Genomic DNA, 22,383 nt, shown 5'->3' with positions numbered 1-22,383 from the left:
TTCTGCTCCCAGTGCCGGGCTTCCACGCTCTCCTCTCTCTCAGCTCACGTTTCATCTGTCGCCGCTCTGTGTTTGGGAGACAAGGGATGCATCAGCCCACGGCCGTCTCGACCTCAAGCCTTGCTAATAAGTGATTTCCTCGGTCACCCGCATGATAGCTCTCGGCCTTTCTGAAGATGACGTTATAAGATAAATCATGAAAACCATATGCGTGTGCTTTAGCCAGAGTTCTGAATGCAACCGATAACTTGTTCCCGAAACCAGAGAGCCTGTCAGTTTGAGGCTCTACAAAGACGTCCCCTGGCAGGTTTGTTCCAGTGGCCAAGGGCCAAGAGTGTGGCATATGCGTGAAGGAAAGCAATGATCTTTCTCCCCAAAGACCTGAAAGGAAGAGTGACTTAGACTGTGCTTTTATTTTAATTAAATTGCTTCTTTCTTATCTTTTAAAACATGACCGTCCAATCTTTTCAGCTTTTAGGTTAATTTGAATAAGAGATCTGACCCAAGCGGCCCGGCTGTACAACTCTTCAAGGACAATCTTTGCAGTAAAGAGGAAGAAGGGACATAGGTATGTATGGCCCAGACTTTCAGTTTTGTTTCTCCTCCTCACTTCCCCTTATGTTAAGAAGTAGTGAGGGGCACCTGGGTGGCTCAGTGGATTAAAGCTTCTGCCTTCAGCTCAGGTCATGATTCCAGGGTCCTGGGATCGAGCCCCGCATCGGGCTCTCTGCTCAGCAGGGAGCCTGCTTCCTCCTCTCTCTCTGCCTGCCTCTCTGCCTACTTGTGAGCTCTGTCAAATAAAATCTTAAAACAAACAAACAAACAAACAAAACAAATAGTGAGAGGAAGTGGGGAGGGAGGGACTTCTTTTTAATTCCATAAAATTTCAATTCTTGACCAACAAGGAAACTGGTAAGCCACATGCTGCGTTTCTTGGTTCTCTTTCCAACAAAGGGGACAGGAAAGACCCTGTTACCAGAATCACGTCAGAGAGACTTTAGAACTCCTGCTGGATATTGTTTGGGGCCCTTCAGTCACCAGACTTATAAATCCGTATTAATGAACAGCAGCTTCTTGAATTTTCATCATCTGCCAGTTTGATTGACGTAGCCGGGGGGGGGGGGGGGTCTCCTGTGAGGTGCAGGACCAGAGCTGCGGGGGAAACCCAGGGAGCACTTTGGGTGCTGTGCATGTTTTTAGGCCTCACACCCCATGGAGAACCTGATTAAGTCTGCAGATTGTCCATCTCAGCTTCTTGAGATTGAGCCCCACGTCGGGCTGTATGCTGAGTGAGAGTCTCTCTGAGATTGTCTCTCTTCCTCTGCCCCTCCCCAGAGCACATGAGCCCTCTCTCATTCTCTTTCAATCAAATAAATAAATCTTTAAATCTGCAGATCCTTGCCATAGAAAACCACATACACACAAGACTTCACATATATATTTCAAGTGGGTTCCCTAGAATCCTATAGGGAAGCCACAGACCTCAAGTTAAGAATCCTGTTTTAGGGGGTTATATATAGCCAGCCTTTAGGGGACATGGCCCCAGGAGTGAGATGACACATCTCCAGAGGTTAAGTTTTAATCCTCTGAAATGAAATTTAAAAATTAAACATTGACATTGAAAATGGACCAAATCAGAAGTTAGGGGTTTTTGTTTTTGTTTTTTAAAAGATTTTATTTATTTATTTGACAGAGATCACAAGTAGGCAGAGAGGCAGGCAGAGGGAGAGGAAGGGAAGCAGGCTCCCCGCTGCGCAGAGAGCCCAACTCGGGGCTCAATCCCAGGAGCCTGAGATCATGACCTGAGCCGAAGGCAGAGGCTTTAACCCACTGAGCCATCCAGGCAGGCACCCCCAAAAGTTAGGTTTTAAGGCAACTGTCAGATCATAAAGGGTCAAAGGTTGATACAGCTGAAAACGTATTTTGATTCAAAATCATGTGGGATACATTTTTTTTTTTTAATTATTTTCTTGCCCCCATAGTAGAAGGCTAGTTGAGGCCTGATCTTTGATTGACTTTCCTCACGGAGTTGGAACCCCTGCCAGAGGCCATCGGCAGTATGGTCAGTCCTCTATTTGCCAACGTCACTTTGATCTTAGGAAAGGCTTTCTCAGACCCCACTGGCCTCGCTGGCGGTCTGTAGAGAGTTCATTCAGTCATGTCCCACGCACGTTTTCGAGAGATTGTTTTGTCTTGCCAGTCCTGGCTGCACTGTGGGCCACCAGAGTTCCCGTGCTGACTGTTTTTAGCAGAGGCTACCTGACACCATTCCAGGGAAGCTATTGCCATAGCTACCTCGGCTGTGAGTTACCATTTTCTCCTTTTCGTTCAGCTCGTGGTTTCCCTGATTTTTAAGGTGACAGCTAACGTTCTGCTTTTCTGCTAAGCAGCAAGGAAAAGACTAGGTTTTCGTTGCTGTTGCTTCTGTTGTTTTTGATGTTTGGTTTTATGTGTTTGGAAGGGGTGTGTGTGTGTGTGTTGTTTATAAGGTAAAGCTACCTCAAAAGATAAAATATCAGGAGAGCTTGGGGAAAAGCCAGACCTGCATACACATTCTCTACACCCCCAATTTTTAATTTTGGACTAATGGCTATCGTCCATGAGGATGGGGAAAGAAGTTGGCTGAGTTCCATTTCACACTGCCTGAAACCCAGGATCAAGGATGGCTGCCCCCCATCAGGTGGAGTCTGAACTTGTCTCTAGCACTGGGGCTGCCCCTTCCCCCCGCCTCCAATGAGAGCAGATGGCAGAGTCAGGCCCCGCTTGCTTTGTCTCCCAGGCTGTAAACATAGTGCTTCACACACACCTGGTACAGAGCCACTCAGGGCTGCCAGCCCATGGAAATCAGGGGATCACCTCCTGTCCAGCTTGAGCCTCTTGGACTGGACTTGTTTCCCTGCTATTATTCTTTTTTTTTTTTTTTAAGATTTTATTTATTTATTTGGCAGACAGAGATCACAAGTAGACAGAGAGGCAGGCAGAGAGAGAGAAAGAAGCAGGCTCCCTGCTGAGCAGAGAGCCCGATGCGGGGCTCGATCCCAGGACCCTGAGATCATGACCTGAGCCGAAGGCAGAGGCTTAACCCACTGAGCCACCCAGGCGCCCCTTAAGGACACTATTCTCGGCATTTTCTAGTTTGCTCATCTTCCAAGTGCTCACCAGATTAGAACCAAACCAAACCTTACCCAGTTTGTCAGTGCACGAGACTGTGATTTGGGTTGTTGCCAGTCCTCTGGTGGCTTGAAGGCCATGAAGGCAAGTCACCCTGGGTGGCCCTATGGACATACCCAGATTGTGACATGTCACCGCGGGCTCTGCCTTTCCTCCCTGTACTTCTAACCCTAGATGTGGGCTTTTGCTCCCCAGCTCAAGATGAATGCCATGCTAGAGACCCCCGAGCTCCCGGCCGTGTTTGATGGGGTGAAGCTGGCGGCCGTGGCCGCCGTGTTGTACGTGATCGTCCGCTGTTTGAATCTGAAGAGCCCCACCGCCCCGCCTGACCTCTACTTCCAGGACTCGGGGCTCTCGCGCTTTCTGCTCAAGTCCTGTCCTCTTCTGACCAAAGAGTGAGTAGACCCCACGCCCACCGTGCGCCCCCCACCCCCTGCTGGTCTGTTTGGCTGGTACAGCATTTAGAGAAGACTCCTCTCATGTTGTGTCCCTAAGGCATCCATGTAAAGTAGTGTCTTTGGTGTTAAAATAGCCACGGTCTCCATACAAGCCTGGTGGTCGAATCCTGGAGGGGAGGGGAGGGGACAGGGGGAGCCCTTTGTTGCCTGGAAACATCCCTTTCTCCACGGACTTGCAGAAAGCAATAGTCATTTTTAGGTAGATACAGAAAACTTGGACAGTGTTCTAGCCCTTTCTCAAGTGTGCTGTTGCCAGTCCTAGGGCAGGGGAACTATCCTTCCCTAAAATAATAAGCAAGAATAAAAAAAAGCACAGATTTACGGGTTGGGTACTCTCCATCTGCATTACTGAAAAATGTACTAGACATCGGCTAAGAGAATACTTGAATTGTGAGGGACCCAAGTTTCTCTGTGAAGCCCCAGAACCATATTTTGGAGGGGGCGAGGGTGAGCACTGCTTCTGAGAGAGGAAATGCTGTGGTGAAGTAACGGGAATCTTCATTCTCTGTCTCCCCTGTTTTCTAGAGGTGCGTGGTTGAATTTTTCCCTGTTGATGTTCTCTGAATAATTCTGTCTTCTCTCGGGGCTCAGGGCCAGCCTGGGGCATGAAGCATGAAGTATTCCCTGCCGCCCTGGGTCTGAATTCCTTCCTGCTCGCTCATTGTTGCTGCTTCACTGTTTGTGTTTCTTCAAACAGATGACGTTCTGCCAGGCTTGCCTTTAGATGGGAGCTTCTTCTAGAACTGTCTTACTAAATGGTGTCCCCTCAGCATGAGGACGAAACTTGGTGGAGTTTCTGAGACTCAGTGGATAGTAATAGGAACTTTCCCCTTCTCTTGATAGAACCTTTCACCCCCTCTAGGGGGTTGGTGGCATCGGGTCAATGATTGTCTTCTAAGAGTGGACAAGTGCCCAGCAGACACATCTGGGAGTTTGGGTTCTTGCTTTGTCTTGTGCAATCGTCTAATTGGTTTTCACATGCTCTTAGCCAAGGGCAAAGAGCTGCCGTCGTGGGCTTTGGGTGTTTGGGGTGTTTGTGTGGAGTTTTTTTTTACTTTTAACAGCAATGCCAGGACTCAAAAGTTATTATTATCAAGTCGAGAGTGATGCGTAACTCTGTCACGTTGCCTAATACTTGGGAGTGCCATGTACGGTATAAATGTCATCATGTTGACTTTGGAACTGCCCCTGCCAGGGGGGCTGCCCATCACCATGTAGGTCGAGTAGCCCCACAGCCGGGCATGAGGCCAGGGGTTCTTACTCAGTAGTGTACACACTGACAGAGCTCCTCACCACACGGGGGTGTGCAGAATCTATACGTTTTCCACATCTGCCAGCATTTTTCTTTACTGCTTGATTTAGAGAATTCACTAGTCCAGACTGGCAAGTGATACTTGCACCTGCTCTCACATTGAGTGGGACCCAGTTAGACCCAAGTTCCTTGGCTATCCCATTTTTAGAGAAAAAAGCAAAAGTATTGAGTCAACATGTACATGAAGAGTGTGGATGAGTACAAAGTTCTACCCAGCATGGGTTCCTGAGTCACCGGGGGAAGCCACGGAAAAGTGGCAGTTGTCTGATCCCCAGAAAATCATCACGGATGGTCTGATCCCATACTAATTGTTCAAAGTTTAAAAAAAAAGTTGATTATGGCAGGTTTTTACCTCTTTTCATGTTTTCCTTTAAAAAACAACCCAGAAATATTAAATCCAACAGTTCTCTGTGTTCTTTTTCTGCCCTAGCACACTGTCTCCCTGAGCCTGAGGTGCTGGTATAGTGCCACATGGTGAGATGGCCCCACCCACTCCCCTGATCTGGCAGTGTGTCCCTGGCCACAGATGTCTTTGAACCTCATGGCAGTGTCCATCCCTGTTGTTAACCAGTCACCCGCTCCCTCCTGGTAAAACCCAAATAGGGAAGGATGGAGATCAGTGTCAGTTACTTAGCTATGGTTTGAAGGGAGGTGCAAAGGGACAAGGTGCCTAGAAATTGTTTCCTTCCAAGACCCGTCCCTTTCAGCATGTTGGAACATTACTTAGCTAAATTCTAAACAGACAAGCTCTTGGACTTGAGCATGACAAATGAACAAAGGACAAAAGGATTCACTATTTCTCCTCCATCTTTTAACTAACCTCTTGTTTTATTATTATTATTATTATTTTTAAGTAGCCTCCATACTGGAGCCCAGTGTGGGGCTCAAACTAACGACCCTGAACTCAAGACCTGAGCTGAGATCGAGAGTCAGATGCTTAACTGACTGAGCCGCCCAGATGCCCCAACAAACCTCTCTTTTTTTTTTTTAAGATTCTAATTTTAGGAATAACTATCTCCTGCCCTTATGTAGCTTATCAGCAGAATGTTTTCATGTTACCCTCTTTTGTCCTCATTCCTGCATTTTGAATTTGTTGCGTGTCTCTTGGAGACATTATGCATTTAAGCTTCTTAGCGACTTTGAGGTTGGACTCATTTTTCCTTTCATTTTGAGGAAACTTCCCAGGAGAAGAGAAGATAACTGAATCCAGCATTAGTCCCCCTCTCACCCATGGGGTGATGGACAGATTCTTGTCAGGATATAGAGGGAGAGAAGGGAGCAGCGAACAGCAAGGGGCTGGCCCGAGATGAGAGTCTTTAGCAGGAGGAGCCCCGGAGTGGCCTTCCAATTCCCACGTGACCCTCTTTCTATTTTAATCACTCTGTCAGAAGCCACTATCTTTGAAATTCTCTCTCTGTGTCACATTTCTGTAATGGCCTCTCATATATTTGAAACTGAGGACAGGAAACATGTCTGTTATGGGTAAAAGTGCTTTTCCTGAGACTTTGAAGATTTTTTTTTTTTTTTCCTAGAGGAAGCCTGTCTGCAACCTCACAAACAATCGTCTGGGCTAGAAAGTTCAGTTAACTGATTTACTGCAAGCTAATGGTGTTACCCAATAACGCTGACTGAAGGCAGCTGCTTATCAAGACCTATGTGTGGTATCAGAGCATATCTCCGTGCTGCTCTGGTATAGGGGAAAAAAAAAACTGATGAAAGGTGAAGATTGAAAACATGTTACGAGAATAAGGATTTTTCCCCTCCCGTTCAGCATTAAAGTTAGTTTTTGAGTCTATTTCAAGATGGTCTATCCAAAGATACATTAGAAATGCATCTTTTTTCTTTAATTTTTTATTCTTTAGAAATGCATCTTTTAATGTCTGGAGGAAAACTGTTCTTACATGGGATGATGTGTCTCTTGTTCACTTAGCAACAGATCAATATTTACCTAGTGATTCACTTTTTTTGTTCTCCAGAAATGTTTGCTTTCAGTGGAGTAAGCAGACTAAAGCTTGGCTTAGAAATTATGAGAAAATCTAGATGATGCTGCAAATGTCCACTTTTTTCTGAATTAAAAATTTAATGCATATTCATTTTCTAAAACTGAAAAATAAAGCACATGAAAATCGTCGGTTAATTCTCCTACTCAGAGATATATCCCATTATTACTTAGGTGATAATCCCTTTGGGTCTCTTTGTTCTACAGATGCACCCTCTCCCCTGCCCAGAGCAGGGATCTGTATGTGTTGGGTGGCCTGCTTTATGCCATGGATATTTGCCCACAATGCTATGTATGTTCTAACATTTGATTTTTAATAGCTGCAGAATTCGGTCAACCATTCAAATTTCCTAATGGTTGTTGGCAGCAGTGGTGTAGACAAAAAGCCCTGAATTGAAATTTGGACTAGAATGGAAACCTAGGTCTTCTACTTCTAAACTAGCCACAGAAACCTGGACGTAATGACAGCCCTCCTTGCCCTTGGTTTCCTCCTGTGTAAACTGAAACAGGCAGCACGCCGGTGATGTCCTTTAGCACGAGTAACCTGAGTCTAGTACCACTGTTGTCACCGAGCATCAGATAAGTCCGCTTAGATGAAGGACCCTGGGGCTGGGGTCGTGGCTACAGAGTAAGGACAAGAACCCAAAGAGAAGGATTTCTTATGTATCTGCCCTCTCCTATTTCCATCCCCCTTTTTTTTTCTTTAAGGATCTTTTTTCCCCCCAGTCTTTTTTGTGCATACATGTTTATTATTTAACAAAATGAATTGATACTATAGAAACTGTTCAGCAGCTTGAAAATTTCAATTAGAAACATATTGTGTAAAAAATTCCATCGATAACTTAAAATAATGCCATTTCATCATATAAAGCGTCATATTTAACCAGTTTCCTCTTTTACTAAGCATTTGTTCTTCCATTTTTAAATCTTTGGAATTATAACCATTGCTGTGGTAAATGCATATATAGATCTGATTGCTTCCTAGAGTAAATTCTTTTTAATATATTTGCTATATAAAAAGATATGCTTAGTTGAAGGAATTTTACATAAATTGCCAGACTGTTTTCCCGAGAAATATTCACAGGTTATAAGCTCAGCAGCATAGCTGGTTTCTCTTTTCTTCATATGGTAACCTCTGTTTTCTCGTCTGCAAAACAGGAATAATGATAGTAATACAATCCTTTCCCACTTCCTAGACTGTTGGGAAAACAGATTGCAGTAGTATGTGAAAATGGTTTATATAAAGAATTAGAAGCTTGAAGTTCCAAGGTCCTGGTAGAGTTTTTTTCAGTAACCCGCCATTCTGTGGCTTCCTGTGGCTTCCTTCAGCCTCTGCTGGAGTTACCCCCATGCCACTGACTTCCTATGTGCTAGATATGGGGCCAGACACTTTATATTCAGCACAGATAAGAGAGTCTAAAAAGATGGTATGGTAGCCCACTCAACAAGTCAGCTTATGCCATTACATCTCTGATTTATCTACTTTATCCTTCAAGCTCCACATGCCTTGTTAATTGGAAATAACATCTCCCCTCCCAGATTTTCCAGCCGGCTCTGTGTAAGGCCCAGAAAAACCCAAGGGGTTATGTCATCTAGAGGAGGGGGATGGGTCATTCCCTCTCTTTATGTGCTCTGACTACAAAGGGTATTTGGAGCTATCATTTACACAGAGTGCAATGTACAAACCCAAAGTATATGACTGGGGACCTTTTGCATGACTAGTCACCTGTGTAACTACCACTCCCTTGGGCTTTTACAGGAGTGTCCTGAGTCACCTCCTCGCCTCTGCCCCACCCTTGTGTCACCATACCACTTGAATGGGCTTCCTCGAGCAGGCCAGCACTCAACACACACTGCGGGCTGACCTCAGCCTGTCTGGTCACCTGTGGCATTGTCCCATTGCCCACTGAGTGCCTGCCTCCTGAGCTCCTGCTCCGGGCGATTCCCAGATCTCCTCCTTTCTCTCTCCCCGAAAGTGCCTCTTCTCCTGTAAGAAAATCTTAGCGTCTATTCTGGGGAACTTGCCCTGATTTCTCCCCAACCCCTTCCTTCTTCTTATCCATGTGTTTTCCCGACCTGTAGACTCTGTGTCCATTTAGCACATCCTGCCTTGTTTTGTGGGAATTCGTGTCTATCACTTTTTCTTCTTCGGTAAAGAAGGTATATCCCAAATGCAGAGCCACCCTCTTGCATCCCAGGATCCCTAGCGCTCCCAGATCTTAAGTATAATATTAGCCTTTGGGTCTTTTGTTTTCCATCCTTTGGCGTAGGTGTGGGCTGTTCCCACTTGGGCGAGTGCCTTATGTGACTGGGCGGGGGAAACCACACTGCTGTCCCCACCCACGCAGCCAGCACTGCCCAGGGGTACAGGCCCTCCAGGGAATCGGGTATGCCTTGAGCTCTGATGGACTCTTATTTTGGGGAAGTCCCTTTTTTGTTTCTGAGAGCAGATGGATTGTTGTTTGGGTCTTAAATTAAAGCAGGGCAACCCCAGATATGCACAGAGGCACTTTACAGCCTCCACCCTTCCCTTGGGCCTCTCAAAGTTTCCAGCAGCAGGCCTGTGTTAGGAAGTGAAGATAGGAAACAGGTGCCCCATCTCTGGAAGCCTGCTGGTGAAATTTACAGATTCCCTATGGGAAGCCAGGCTTCTGGATTTTTCCCTCCGGAGCAAGCCTATCGGTGTAGGTCCTGGTCTAGCTGAAGATGAAGTCATTTCATTGGACCGTGGTGGAGCACTTAGCTAATAGACCAGCCGAGAAAGAGAGACTTGAGGTGCTTTTCCTGGGCACAAGAGACATCCAGGAGCCCCTGGAGGGTCTGGACAAGGGAAGCAATGTGATCAAAACCACAGGTACATGTTCGTGGGCTCTTCCTTTCCTGGGGACTAAAACATAGTAGCTTTCTTCTGCCACCTGCGTTCAGAAGAGCTGGGTGTTATTTATTGTTCTCCGTGGGGGTGAGGTACCTGAGACGTGGGGACGAGGGCCCCATCCATTCCAAACTGAGCTGCAAGTCAAAAACCGTAGCTGACTGTACGTGTGTGGTGCCCTCCCTGCGCCCTTCCTCTTTGAGGCTGCTGCAGAAATTCGGGAGAGAATGACAGAAACGTCATGACCTTTCCATAGACAGTTCATGGGTACGTGTTCTGTACTTTGCCCAGTCTCCTCTTCCCACTCACTGGAGCACAAATTTCAAACAAGAATCCTGTTGAACTGGGTAATTAGTCCCCATGTTTGGTTTCCTGCCCTGAGTCTTGGTTAAACAACACCTGGGGATTTACTCCTCCAAGTATAAAACGAGGATGTGTTGTTGAATTTTTTTTCTTCTTCTTTTTTTAAGAGAGGGTGGAGACAGGTAGAGGGAGAGAGAGAATCTTAAGCGGGCTGTACGCCCAGTGTGGAGCCCAACGCAGGACTCAATTTCACAACCCTGAGATCATGCATGACCTGGGCCGAAATCAAGAATCAGAGGCTTAACCAACTTAGCTACCCAGGTGCCCCAAGAAGGGTCTTTTTTTTTTTTTTTTTTTTAATTTGACAGAGATCACAAGTAGGCAGAGAGGCAGGCAGAGAGAGAGGAGGAAGCAGGCTCCCCACTGAGCAGAGACCCCAGACTTGGGGCTCAATCCCAGGACCCTGAGGTTATGACCTGAGCCGAAGGCAGAGGCTTTAACCCACTGGCCCAAGAAGGGTCATTTTTAAAAACTTTTTCATTGTACAAACTTTCCAGAGGCACTCTATTTTTTACTTGGTTTCTGTACCACTCTGCTTCCTAATTATTCCTGAGACAGCAGAGAAGATCTGCTTTTGATTTTTCTCTCAAACAGTATCCGTTCCATCCCCATTGCATACATCTTCTACTTCATAACAGTATTCATTTTTCTTGTATCTACCCCCCAACAAAAGCCTGATTCTATATATGAAGACACTATATTTGTCACAGATGTACAAGATACCTAATTTTTATGTACCAAGGACATATTAAATAATCAGAGGGGCACCTGGGTGGCTCAGTCGGTTGAAAATCCGACTCTCTTTTTTTTTTTTTTTTTTTTAAGATTTTTATTTATTTATTTGACAGAGAGAGATCACAAGTAGGCAGAGCGGCAGGCAGAGAGAGAGGAAGGGAAGCAGGCTCCCTTCTGAGCAGAGAGCCCGACGTGGGACTTGATCCCAGGACCCTGAGATCATGACCTGAGCCAAAGGCAGCGGCTTAACCCACTGAGCCACCCAGGCACCCGAAAATCCGACTCTTGATTTCAGTTCAGGTCATGATCTCAGCGTCATGAGATCGAGCCTTGCGTGGGGCTCCATGCCCAGCTGGGAGTCTGGTTGAGATTCTCTCTCACTCTGTCCCTCCCCCACTCATGCACATTCTCTCTCCCTCTCTCTCAAATAAATACATAAATAAATAGAAGTACAGTACAGAGAACAGCACTAATTCAGATTGCTCTGATAGTGCAGCGTACGGAGTTATTAAAGACCCTCCACTCCTTGCATTTTCCTTCCTTGCCTCCTCTCGTAAGGCTGTTTGCAGCGGTGGCAATGCCAGCGGAGACGTTAGGGCCAGGGGCTTGGGGACGGACACCTGACGTTTGCCGTCTTCACTAAAACACCGTGTAAACGCAGCTTCGCACACTCCCTTCCAGTCAGATTGCCACCGCTGACCCCTCCTGGGTGGAAATTCTGGAGCCAGTGCCGCTTATTTATAGTGAGTTCAAGTTGAAAAGAATTTCATTATTTTGGGCTTAAAGTCCTCTTAATTCCCTCTTGTTCAGAGACATTCCAGATCGGATTTAGATCCTTCCTCCTTGGCTGAACAGAAAGCTTTGTGCTTTTTATAGGATAAACTCCTAATTGCCACGTGACTTAATTCCATTGACCTGACGTTACCCATTTTAAGAACTGCGCAAATATTTCCTTAGTTGCTTGAGCTGAACCATTAACAACTGCTAAGGGGACCCGTGGCGCCCCCAACGTGCTCCTTATCCAGGCTCCAGCCCTTCCGAGCACATTTACAATCTGCATTGTCAAAGAGCACCTGAAAGATGGAAGATTAGTGATGGTCACATCAGTGAGGTCACATTTTCGGGTGACTTCATCTTAAAATTGCTTGTCTTTCTAATGAAAGGGCCGTAATTTAAATTCATTTGGAAAGAGGCTCATCATCGTCCGTGTGCCTTGCCCTTCTTAAAGCGATTACTTCCAGTTTCCAAGAATTTATGACCAACCCCTTGCCATATTGTCAGGGCTCTACCATGTCCTTTAAAAAGCAAAAAGGCATGTGCTACCACTGACGCCGTCACCCGGAGTTAGCCCCAGCACCTGCAGATGGGGCGATGGGCCCCTGCTCTGAGTAAACCTGTCCCATCGCTGTCACCCCACCTTCCAGTCCTTCCCAGACTAGGATCCAGGGTCCATCTCTGCCCACCAGTCACCCTTAACTTCACTTAAACTAGTTTATTAAACCAAACTTAACTCCATAGGACTTGCCAGGGATCAGATCCGTTCTGTGGTCCTTCTCAACTGGGCTGAAAATTGGCCCAATATCCAGGAGCAGGAAATGGACCTTATTTTCTAGAAAGTCTCAACGTTTCTAAGCGTGGCCACCTTTTATCGGCTTCTCATGTTCTGTTTGACCCTGTAAATTCAGTGGTTACCAATTTCGATCCCACACCGTTCTTTTTCTCTGCCCACTGCCCGGCACATCCCCCTTCATTATGACAGATAGTGCACTTCATACTGTAGGTCAGTATCTACTTTAAAAAAAAAAAAAAATTTAAGGGGGAAGCCTGGAGTGACCCAGAGATCAAGACCGGAGCCCAAAGCAGGAATTAATGCTCAACCTACGAGGCCACCCAGACGCCCCAGAACAGTACCCACTTCATGGGTGGAGTACAGTTAAGACAGGATTGTGGACAGAGTTTTCTAGAGGTCGAGTGGGTGGGAGCACTGCCTCCAGGCAGCCGTGGGGCCAAGAGCTGACCGCAGTCTACACACCGTCCTCGTCAGAAGCGCACAGACAGGAAGTCCCGCCCTCCTCCACAGCCTGGAGAGTAACTTCCCTTCAGGCGGGGGCTGTGGGGGGCACAGCCCTTCAGATCACAATCTACTAGGTGGCAGAGTATTTACTCAAGAAGGAATTAAAAAAAAAAAAAAAAAGGAATTTTCTGGGGTTTCTAAAGGAAATCTCGTGGATTTCTAAAGAAATTTCTTTTTTTTTTTTTTTAAGATTTTATTTATCTGACAGAGATCACAAGTAGGCAGAGAGAGAGGGGAAAGCAGGCTCCCTGCTGAGCAGAGAGCCTGATGTGGGGCTCGATCCCAGGACCCTGAGATCATGACCCAAGCTGAAGGCAGAGGCTTTAACCCACTGAGCCACCCAGACACCTTCTGAAGAAATTTCTAAATTTCTAAACTTATAAAGAAATCTCGTGAAGAAATCTCGTGGATCTTCCCCTCCACGAGATCCTAGGAAATGAAGGTTTTACTGCTACAGAAAGTTCTAATCCTTGATGGGTGGATATTTGGTGCGATTGGATGCGATCCCCCCCCACCCCCGCCCTGCTGTGGTCACCCCAGATGACTATCCGCCAGGGCCATGTGCTTCCCAGAGCTGTTCCTCTGCCCAAGGTGGCCGCCTGCATTGCGGGTCGCCATGAGTCACGGAAATGAGTCAGCCCTGGTGGCAGCTTTGGAACCATCCTAAAACTGGCCCGTGTCAGTTTCTAATCATGGAATGAGGGCTCTCAGTCAGCCTGGGTGCATGGCATCACACCAGACGGCTTCCCTTTGGAGGTAGCCATTAAAAGAGGCCTTCACCCAGAGCATTGGGAAATCTTGCCTGGAGGTTGGTGGTCGATCCAGAACCATCTGTGGCCTCCTGGGAAGGAGCTCACCTATTTCTCCCCCTTTCCACCAGCTCCTAATGCCATTGCCGCAACCAACGTGACATGTCTGTCACTTGTAGCACCAGATTCTCCTGCTGGCAAGACCCCAAACTGGTGTTTTGGGCCGGATCACAGAAGCTTGAACACAAATTCCTTATTAATATGAACTGAGAAAGTGTATTGCACTTGAATTTGAAATCTGCCAAACCACAGCAGTTGGGACTTTTCCTTCCTTAGCATTTCAGTAAAGGAAGATTCCTCTCAGTGACTAGTAGACATATATATATATTTTTTTTAAGATTTTTTTTTTGTTAGAGACCACAAGTGGACAGAGAGGCAGGCAGAGACAGAGAGAAGGGGAAGCAGGCTCCCTGCTGAGCAGAGAGCCCGATGCGGGGCTCGATCCCAGGACCCTGGGATCATGACCTGAGCTGAAGGCAGAGGCTTTAACCCACTGAGCCATGCAGGCTCCCCGCATATATTTTTAATCTATAGTTACCTGCTCTTCCAGTCTGTTCACCGTGTGGAGATCACACTCATCCCTCCCACGCACACGTAATCCTTTTTCTCATATTTCCACTTTCCGTGTCCATCAAAATCCTGTCCATCCCCCTCGTAATGCCTTTTCCAGAACTCTCTAGCCCTTACCCTGTGCTCCCACCTGACGACAGGAAGATACGTGATGTCTTCCCACGTGTGTATCTCCCGTCAGGTCAACTCTGTTCTGAGAGGCTTCAAGAAACAACTATCTTAAAATTTTTTCCATTCTCTATGGCCGCTACATCACACACATTGAGTGCACACTATTGTGTGGCAGTAGTTTTGGTAGGAACCCGTGTGCTGGGGTGTCAGAACGAGCAATTCCGTTAAATGCTCAAGGAGTTTAGAGAAAGAGGGAATTGGTACTGAGGAGGCTTGGATGTTGAGGTTTTGGGTGACCCTGCGAGATGGGTTGGTTTGGATGAGTGGGGCAACCTGAGAGAAGGTAGAGAGGTCAGCGTGAGCAGAAGCCGACGGAGTCGGTCATTTAAACAAGCACTTCTGGTGGAAAACCAACTTGGCTCTCCGGCCCAGCACTCCGCATCTACCCACTTTTCTTTCTTCCTTGTCAGCCTTCCAGGTAGCCTGCTTGGGTAATGACTTGGCTCACCCACTCGCCCTCTAGAAAATGACAGTGATTTGTCACTGGTTGGCCCCGACCCCACAGCCACTCTGTTCCTCCCCCACAGCCTCCAGATCCACGGATCTTCCTTTGACTGGACTCCAACCATCCCTCTTATGATTCCTAAAGATCTTCTCGGTGCTCTTTGTGTGGCCTTTGGACCTGCCACTCTCTCTGGCCTTTGCTCTCTGTGCCCTTGATCTTGTTTGCTTATGTGCTCTGACCCCACCACCAGCTTGGTCTCCATAGCAGCTTCCTGCCAGCTCCTGGCCTAGGCCCTATGTCATGATGTGCTGTGACAAGAGCTGTCTGATTATAGCCGAGAGCCTGGGTCTTTGGGGGAGAAAGAGGTCAGATCACACGGGGGCTCGCATTTCCAGGAAGGACGAGTTTGGATGTGATCCCATGAGCACTTGTGGCCTTAGGAAGGAATGGGAGTCAGTAGGTGTGGCGGATAATGGAATGTCCATGGATGTTGGGAGAGAGGGCTGACTCACAGACAGTGTGAAGGCTACAGAGCAGCTAAGAGAGGAATAGGTTGATGAGCAGGAACAGACAAGTCACAGGGAAGCTGCCTTCTGAGGGAAATTGTGGCATGTGGGCAGGTGGGCAGGCGTGAATGTGGCGGCAGAGCTCAGGTGTGAGCTGAAGGCCAGACACGCGGGTTCCAGATCAGCCGCCAGCCACGGAGAGCGGAGGGAGACTGAGGACTGGTGGCTATGGCAGGGTAGGGTGAGAGGAAGAGCTGGTGAGGGTTCAAAGGGCAACCAAGAACCTTGAGTGTCCCAGCAGCCAGAGAGGGAAGGCATCAAGCACAAAAAGTCAGGAAGGGCGAGGGCAGGCCAGAGGCCTTCGGGCTGGCCCGGCAAGATGAGGGGATTTTGAGGCTGACTGCTCCGAAGTAGGGTGAGGAGAGAAGTCAGCTCAGAGCCACCAAAGAAATGGGTGTAAAAGCTGAGGGAGGAAGGAGAAAGCCGGGAAACTGGCTGAAAAGAAAACCAGATGGGGTGAAGTTGGCAGCACTGTTGCGAAGGGGGGAGGGGGAAGTTAGCTACCCAGAGTCCTGGCTCTGCCCCCCACTGGCGGGGTCTCTACATCTTCACTTGTAAAATGGGGGTCATAGCACTCCGTAGGTTTGGGGCGAGGATAAGGAGAGACATGATTTATAGCATGCTTAGCATGCGTAAGACTTTAGCAAGCATAGCTGTTATTATCGGAGCTATTTTTACTTATTTTTTAAAGACTTGTTTATTTTAGAGAGAGAGAGAATACATGATCGTGAACGGGGTAGGGGGCAGAGGAGGAGAGAGAATCCTCAAGCAGACATCCCCCTGAGCACAGAGCCCAACGTGGGGCTCGATCCCAGTACCCCAAGATCATGACTAGAGCCGAGATCAAGTGTCGGACTTTTTTTTTTTTTTTTTTGAAGATTTTATTTATTTATTTATTTGACAGAGAGGGAGATCAAGCAGGCAAAGAGGCAGGCAGAGAGGAGGAAGCAGGCTCCCTGCTGAGCAGAGAGCCCGATGCGGGGTTTGATCCCAGGACTCTGAGATCATGACCTGAGCCGAAGGCAGCGGCTTAACCCACTGAGCCACCCAGGTGCCCTCAAGTGTCGGACTCTTAACCGACTAAGCCACCCAGCCCTTCTGGAGCTATTTTTATACTCATTGTATCAGCTCAAATGCTTGTGAGACTGTCATGGATAAGTGGGTATAGGATATGCCAAGGTAATTTTCGCAAGAGGAAATATGAGGGGGGGTGGGGTGAACTGGTGACAAAAGTCACCACCTCCTAAGCTGCATGTCCTCAGTCTGCCTCTCTTCCCCATTCCATTGCTTCTGCCTCCATCCCTCGTTTGGACTGACGCATGGCCACGTCTCTGTTTGCTGCCCCTTCTAGTTCACCTCACAGGCCACTAATCTGCCCTCTGATGCACAAATCTGATGGATTTTTTTATGCCCAGCTTTAAGCTGCCTATAGGTAGGTCTGGCCTGAGCCTGCCTTCTCCTCGCACCTTGTGTTCTAAACACATCAGGTCGCCCTATATTTCTCTCCTGGGTCTCACACTTGCTGATCCTCCCGGGGATCCTTCCACACGTTTGCACAGCCTTCGTATCTGAGAGCACACAGCCCCTCTTGGAGGAAGGCTCCCTGGGCGTCCCCCTGCACACCCAGAGCGAGTTCTTCTCCCCTCTGTTGTCTCGCAGCATCTGGGACTTCCATCGCAGAAGCACATTCATTTGCATTAAGATTTTCTATTAGTCTGTATCCCATGATAAATTGTGAAATAAGTTACTGTTCACAACCACGAAAGTGACAAATAATATCATTACCTGGATGGCTACTATCCTGTAGTCATGAGGTTCCGTGATTTCAGTATGTTTCCTTTCATCTTCAGATGAAACAATGGGTGAATGGGTGTCGTTACTCCTCACCCCACCTCCACACTCCGGTTTTTAACTAATAAGTCAGTGTGACTCAGCAAGTTAAGCTGACTTGCCCAGAGTCGCAGAGTGTCAGAACTGAGACTGGTCCCTGGTTTCCTAGACCCCGAAGGCTCTGTTCTTTTGCCTGTATCTTGGGTCTTCAATGCTCCATGTACTAACTGACATGTAGCAGGTGTTCCATAAATGTTTACCGAGTAAGTACATGAACACACGATCATAAATAATGGAGTAAAAATGTTGACCCCCATTATTACAAATTTAACCCAGAGAAATCATTGAAACACAGAGAAAGCTAAAAGTCTTATTAGAAATGGTGGATTGAACACGTGTTGGTGTTCACACTTCCTGAACCCCCACTAAAGTGACACTAAATGGTAAAAAGGCACAAATTCTCAAGAATATAGAGAATGGGACAGGAGATAGGAGCAGATGGGTGGGGAGCAGACGAACGAGCAGACACTAACTTAAGAACACCAGAAAGAGCGGGAACCCACACCTGCAGAGTGAGAACCTATAAGAATGGGGCTGAATTGAAAGGTCTAGAACTAGAGGCTCCAGGTGCGTCTGAGCATTGGGTGTGAAATATCTGCAAACTTGTGGATTGGCGGAAAGTCCCCCAGGCTCCTCCCCTCTTCCACAGCCAGGTGACGGCTCTGCCTCCGCCCTGACAGGTGAAGAGTGAGAGTGAGGCACCAGGGCCATAGAGTCTGTACATGGAAGGCCCCAGCCATGACCAGGTGCCCCAAGGAGACGGGGGAGAAACTGGGGAAACTGGCCGGCCTAGGAGGAAAATCCCAGAGACACTATCATTTGAGGGCCCTCTAACAGAGAGGCCAGAACCCACAGGTGGACAGATCTGCCTGGGGCACCAGCTGGCTGGCGTCTGCTTCTTAGCGCCCCGCCCTGCAGTGGGAGCAGACAACCAGGAGTCGCTGGCCATAGGAGGAAAGCCTTGAACATGAAAGACAGATCAAAGGCAAGCAGAAGAAAGGAAGTGGAGGAAACACAGTGAAATGAGCCAAGTAAAGAAGTCCCGTAATGAGTGTACTTGGGGACAAGAGAAGGCACGCATCCGTGTAGCAAGAAGAGACTAAAATCGGAACATTCCGAGAACAGGAAGAGATTTTTGGAGCACAGATGAAGAAGGTTGATAGAGGGGTTCAAAGATAAAGTTGAGGATCTCTTCCAGAAAGTAGAATAAGTAGACAAAGGATGGAAAGTGGAGGAGAAATCAAGAGGATTGATCCTCAGAAATCTAAAATTCAAATAACGGTAGTTCTGGAAAGAGGCTGGAAAAGCGGAAGGGAAGAAATTATCAGACAGGTATCCCCTCATTGGCCCATGAGTGTAGGGCCTGAAACTCCAGATTGAAAGAACTTCCAAATCCTAGCACAGGGAATGAGAGAGACCCGGTGGAGGAGCTTGATGACCTATTGGAACCCTGGCAAGAAAGCAAGGTCGCAAATGTCACAGGGCGCAAGGAGATGGATGGCACATGAGGGTCAGGTGTCAGAATGACCCCAGATGTCAACCGCAGACCGGAAGCTGGATGACAGGGGAGGAAGGCCTTCAAAATTCTGAGGTAAAAGTGGATTCTAACTCAGAATTCTGTACCGCCAAACTCACCCTAGTGTGAGGGTAAAATAAAGGCATTTTCAGACATGGAGAGTGGGTCTCAAAAAAAGGCTTTCTTTTTGTTTCTGTTTTTTTCCCAATTCATTTTTCTCTCAAGAAGCTAGCAAAAGCCAGCTGGCCTCCATCAAAGAAAGGAAGGCAGCCAAGGAAGAGTGGCCACAGGGCCCATGACGTAGGAAGGAGACGAGGGGCCTCGCAGGATGGAGGGCAGGCTCCCCAAATGGGGTGTCTCCAGGAGAACGCGAAACCAGTGATGGCCTGATGCCTTTGTGCAGAAACGCAGTGTTGCTCAGAGTTTGGAGATAAGCCGGCAGTTGTTATGCTCAGCTCATGAAGGAATGCCAAAAGTGATAACCTGAGGGAAATAGCTTAAAAAAAAAAAAGACTACAGTACATGACTTAGTTGTGACTAGTATTTACATAGTCATATGAACAGTGAAAATTAATGTAACCAGAGATAGTGTTATAACAAGGTTGGAAAGAGTGGAGGAGGAACACCCCGAGAGAGAGTGAGTTCTGGGTGTGGAAGAGAGCCAACACACCACCTCCACAGTGGCAAATGCAGTAGGTGACACAGAAATTGGCGTGGAAGAGCCAGCAGGCCAAGCATGGCCTCCAGAAGTATGGAGACAAATATGGGGTGACAGGGACCCTATCGACTTGAAAATAGTTGTCTCTCAGAAGCAGGAACTGAGAACTGAGAAAGGTGAGGAGGCATTTCGTTAAACTCTGGACACACATGAGCAGAAGTGAAAGAAAATCAAGAAAGGGAAAAGCGAGATATGGGAAGAAACTCCCCCAGCATTGTTTCTGGTAGTAGACATTGGCCACAGACGCGTCCCACACCGGAGGCAGTGGCCACGGGATGCTTGGGAGAGGATGTCAGAGGTCAGGTCAGACACACCATGGACTTCAAAGACAGAGCCTACTACTTACTAGATCTTTGAATACTTGGTTTCCTCGTTCGTAAATGGAGGAGGGGGTTGTTCCCAACAGTAAGAGTTGCTCTAAGGGGCAAATCAGATTATGTAATGTGTCCATAGAAGGTGTTGCATAGATGTTTGTTCCCTAAACTGTAGCTGATAAGCAGGACAGAATTGTGTGCGGTCATCTAGAACTTAGGACAATGACCGTGCAAATGAGAAAACAGGGAGTAAGTGGGGGGGGAAGCAGAAGACAAAATTATGTATATTATTAGTATAACTATGTTAAATACTCCATATTCAAATAGATACCAGTAAAAAGGAAACAAAAATGAAAATAGTTTCTTGAGGGTTGTGAGGATTTGGATGAATTTTATTTGATCTCTTCTAGCTGTTTCAGATTGATACAAAATCAAATCAAGAGGCCTCCGAACATACTTTTCAACCTTCCTAGTTTTAAAAGTCATGTGTGGTTCATTGCCAGTTATAAGTACAAGCAGTGACACCAGCCGCTCGCTGCCTTTTGAGTCTGTCCTTTGCATGCAGAGAGAGAGAGAGACTGCTTTCGCAGAACTTTCTAGAACATGCTCAACTGTCTTGTTGTGAGGACAAGAATGAAGGTTTAGTGCCTGAGCTGCGGCAAGTCTTCACAAGGGTGGAGTGGGTGACTATTTGAGAAAATATTTTTCTGCCTTCTCATGCCATAGGCGAGGGCAGCCGTTTCAGCAGAGCTGAACCACAGCCGCCAACAGTGGCTTCTTTCAGCTCTTGGGAACCAAGTTCCTCTCACGGAAAGCTCCAGAACAGCTGCATCATTTCCTTCTTTTTACTCTCAGCTCGGGGCTCAGCTTGCTCAAGAGGCAGCAGCTGTTTCCGGGAGGTTCCCCGAGAAGCAGAGTGTGTGACCTTGTTTTCTTCTGCCGTGTTGTCCCTCGCCGTCAGTGGGCTCCCACGCGTTTTGGTGTAAAGTTATGCCTTCAACCACTGTTCCCAGTTTCGCAGTTTTCCCATGTAAAAACAGCACTTACACACACATACACACTCACAGGCTGCCTTTCCTTTTATTGCACGGAGTAGCAGACTGTACTCAAAGTGTTGTGCACCTCGCTATTACTGTTCATGAAACACCACTGTGGGACCTTTCCACACTAACGCCATGGACGTCTCTGCTGCTTGGGATTCCAGAGTGGGGAGCCCTTGGTTTCATCCATCTACTCACGGAGGTTTCTCTTGTCTCTAACTGTTGGCTTTCACACCGCTGTAATGTAATTGTGCATTTGCGTTATGCACACGTGCCCATGTAGAATAAACTAGAAGCGTCTCTTGCCCCCCATGCTTTGCCAACAGAAGGGGGTCTCCTCCTTTTTTATGTTTGCCAATCTGGTAGGTGAAAAATATTTTACTGATGTGATTCTTCTTTGTATTTCCTCTTATGAAAGAGGCCGTGCATCTTTTCAACGTTTAAGAACTTTTTTTGTTTCCATTTCTCTTACCTGCCTACTGGGAGCCACCTCCCATTTTCCTGATGGTCACCAGGCTTTTTCCCATTCACCTGGGAGAGTTCTTTATGTGCTGGGGAAATGAGCCTTTTGTCGTATGACTTGCAAATATTTGTTCTCAGTTTGTCCTCTGTCTTTTGATTTTGCCCATGGTGGTTACCGTGCTGATTAAAAAAAAAAAAAAAAGTTTGCATAGTCAAATCTTTTTTTTTTTTTTTAAAGATTTAATTTATTTATTTGACAGACAGAGATCACAAGTAGGCAGAGAGGCAGGCAGAGAGAGAGGAGGAAGCAGGCTCCCTGCAGAGCAGAGAGCCCGATGTAGGGCTCGATCCCAGGACCCTGGGATCATGACCTGAGCCGAAGGCAGTCTTTAACCCACTGAGCCACCCAGGTGCCCCGCATAGTCAAATCTTTTGATTGTTTCTTTTGGCTTTGGGGATTTCTGTTTTTCTCAGCAAGGCCTTCCTCATATGATTGTTTTATTTTTTTAGTTCCATCCTTTCCTAGCACGTAGATGGTACCATTCTCTGTTGTGAAATGCTCGACCTCTCTGGAATGTTTCCTGGTGCGAGGTGTGGCTCCAACTTAATTTTTTCATCGATGGCTACCCTTTACCCAACACCCTCTGTCGAACAATCCGTCTTTACCCCATTTACTGAAATGCCACCTTTCTCGCCTACTAAATTTCTTGGATGTATTTAGGCACATTTCCAGTCTGTTCCATTCTGTTGATAATCCTCAATATATACCATTCGCAGATTTGTAGTTTTTAAATATGTTTTGCTACAGGCAGCGAGAGTGCGGCTAACCCCCCTCGCCACTCTGCTTTTTCAGGATTTCCTTGGCAGTTATAGCCCATTCAGTTTTTCATGTGAACTT

At 47.1% G+C, this 22,383-nt stretch overlaps 1 protein-coding gene across 1 annotated transcript in view; it reads left to right on the top strand.

Annotated features, from left to right (window-relative positions):
• The window catches only part of ABHD2 (abhydrolase domain containing 2, acylglycerol lipase), a 95,248-nt gene that overhangs the window by 24,092 nt on the left and 48,773 nt on the right, over positions 1-22,383 (top strand). The window contains exons 2-3 of the mRNA XM_059371598.1: positions 472-568; positions 3,367-3,566. Coding sequence (XP_059227581.1) covers positions 3,373-3,566 — 194 coding nt within the window. The 5' untranslated portion in view covers positions 472-568; positions 3,367-3,372. The remainder of the gene's footprint in view (positions 1-471; positions 569-3,366; positions 3,567-22,383) is intronic.

The sequence above is a fragment of the Mustela nigripes genome, chromosome 13 (assembly GCF_022355385.1).
Source record: "Mustela nigripes isolate SB6536 chromosome 13, MUSNIG.SB6536, whole genome shotgun sequence".
Lineage (NCBI taxonomy): Eukaryota > Metazoa > Chordata > Mammalia > Carnivora > Mustelidae > Mustela > Mustela nigripes.
This window is presented reverse-complemented; position numbering and strand designations above follow the sequence as displayed.